The sequence below is a fragment of the Gavialis gangeticus genome, unplaced genomic scaffold, assembly GCF_001723915.1.
Source record: "Gavialis gangeticus isolate Ggan-Ray unplaced genomic scaffold, GavGan_comp1, whole genome shotgun sequence".
In the NCBI taxonomy this organism is placed as follows: domain Eukaryota; kingdom Metazoa; phylum Chordata; order Crocodylia; family Gavialidae; genus Gavialis; species Gavialis gangeticus.
The window spans coordinates 64,234,249-64,236,038 of NW_017729024.1; the positions used below are offsets into that span (position 1 = coordinate 64,234,249).

The window sequence follows — 1,790 nt, forward strand, 5'->3', positions numbered from 1 at the left end:
CCTTCAACTACCTGAAGAGGGGTTACAAAGCAGATGAAGCTAGACTGTTCTCAGTGGTAGCAGATTACAGAACAAGAAGCAATGGTCTCAAGTTGCAGCAAGGAAAGTTTAGGTTAGATGTTAGAATAAATTTTCTCACTTGGAAGGTAGTAAAGCACTGGAACAGGGTACCGAGAAATGTTATGGAATCTGTATCCTTAAGTTTGAGACCCAGGTAGGTGGGGATGTTCCTACTTTAAGCAGGGGGTTGGACTAGATGACCTCCTGAGGTCATGAACAGATTTGGGCTGTGACCCACACTTAGTCTGCAGTACAATTAAAAGTGCAAGTTCTATGAGCTAACACTTATGAATAAACTTAGAATAAATTTAAACTGTAAAAGCACAGATATGAGTGGAAGATAATGAGATTTGCAGTATGCAGATTTCTAGGGAAAAGGAGGGGGTGGATTATTATCTAGAGATGAAGAAACACATCAGCTTAATACCAGTGGAAACAAAAAGGAACTGCAAGGAACTGCCAGAGAGTGAAGGAAAGAGAAGACAAGAACACATTTATTCGGCTTATGGTAGCACTTCTTAGGGGACTGGCTACATCTTTAAATGTTAATTTGGTGATAAATTGGATTAATTAATAAAAAAGGTTATAAAAGGACAACCTTGTTACTTCCCATCCTCACTTTGCTCTCAGAGGAGGAGCCTGAGGTTGATTTGCATCCCATTTCCAATTGTTTTTCCCTTTCATCTCCTAAGTAAGAGTTTATGGAAGTCATTTCATGTTTGGGAAAGAATATGTAGACCAAGCAATCTAACAACCACAAACAATTTGGGGACTCAGTAAATAAGACAGCTTCTTTTTTTAAATCTTAGATCTTATTGCTGTTCCTGATTTCCAGTCAGGAGCTATGGAAAACTGGGGTCTCATCACATACAGAGAGACTTCTCTACTCTATGATCCCAAGACCTCCTCAGCAGCTGACAAACTGTGGGTCACCAAAGTGATAGCCCATGAATTAGCACATCAGGTAACTATAGACTTCTTACCTAGCAAGCCTAGTAAGATGTCAATGAAAAAGCTAAGGCTGAAGGATAAATCAAAAGAGCTTTAAAAAAGTGAATATTAGCATCAAGAGAACAAATCACTTAGAAGGGAGGAGGGTGATGAATAATACTCAGTACTGTTTACTAGACACCTTTTTACTCTAGCTTCTGGGGTGATGTATTGACTCATTTACACAAACCTGTTTCAAGACAGAGTAACTCAACTGATTCATGGAGTTATTTCAGATTGAAATTTGTGTATTTGTAAGCAGAATGCATTCCACTGCCTGGTAATACAGAAAACAAGAGAATCTTGTCCCTGGCTAGTCCTTTGTCAGCATACACATTTTTAATTTTAGATGTCTTCTATTGTAGTAGCATCATATTTTCTGCTTTAAGGAATTAACTTTTTCCCCTTGGACTGTTAATAGTAAATGTTGAAATTCCTTCTTTTGTAGGTTTGAAAAAGTAGTAAATATGAGAAAAATATGAATATAGGCATTATGAGCCAGATAGCATTGAAACTGGAGCCTTCAATTTATTCACAGAACCGATTCAGGAGATGAATAGTGGGTGTTTAAAATTCCTCTCTGTACTCCTAGAAGAAGTCACAGTATTAGTTGGGAAATGCTTCTTCGAGGAAGAAGTTATGTAATCTTCCATGTCAAGTCAATATTTGCATCTTTTGATTTAAAGTACACAGAATACATTTTTTCAACCGCAAATTGATTTTTTTAATTAGCTTTTTTT

General features: G+C 37.1%; 1 protein-coding gene across 1 annotated transcript in view; it reads left to right on the forward strand.

The window, feature by feature from the left end:
- The first annotated feature begins 736 nt into the window (after positions 1-736).
- ERAP2 (endoplasmic reticulum aminopeptidase 2) overlaps positions 737-1,790 on the forward strand; it is a 59,602-nt gene continuing 58,548 nt past the window's right edge. Inside the window, exon 1 of the mRNA XM_019517199.1 lies at positions 737-1,024. Coding sequence (XP_019372744.1) covers positions 905-1,024 — 120 coding nt within the window. The 5' untranslated portion in view covers positions 737-904. The remainder of the gene's footprint in view (positions 1,025-1,790) is intronic.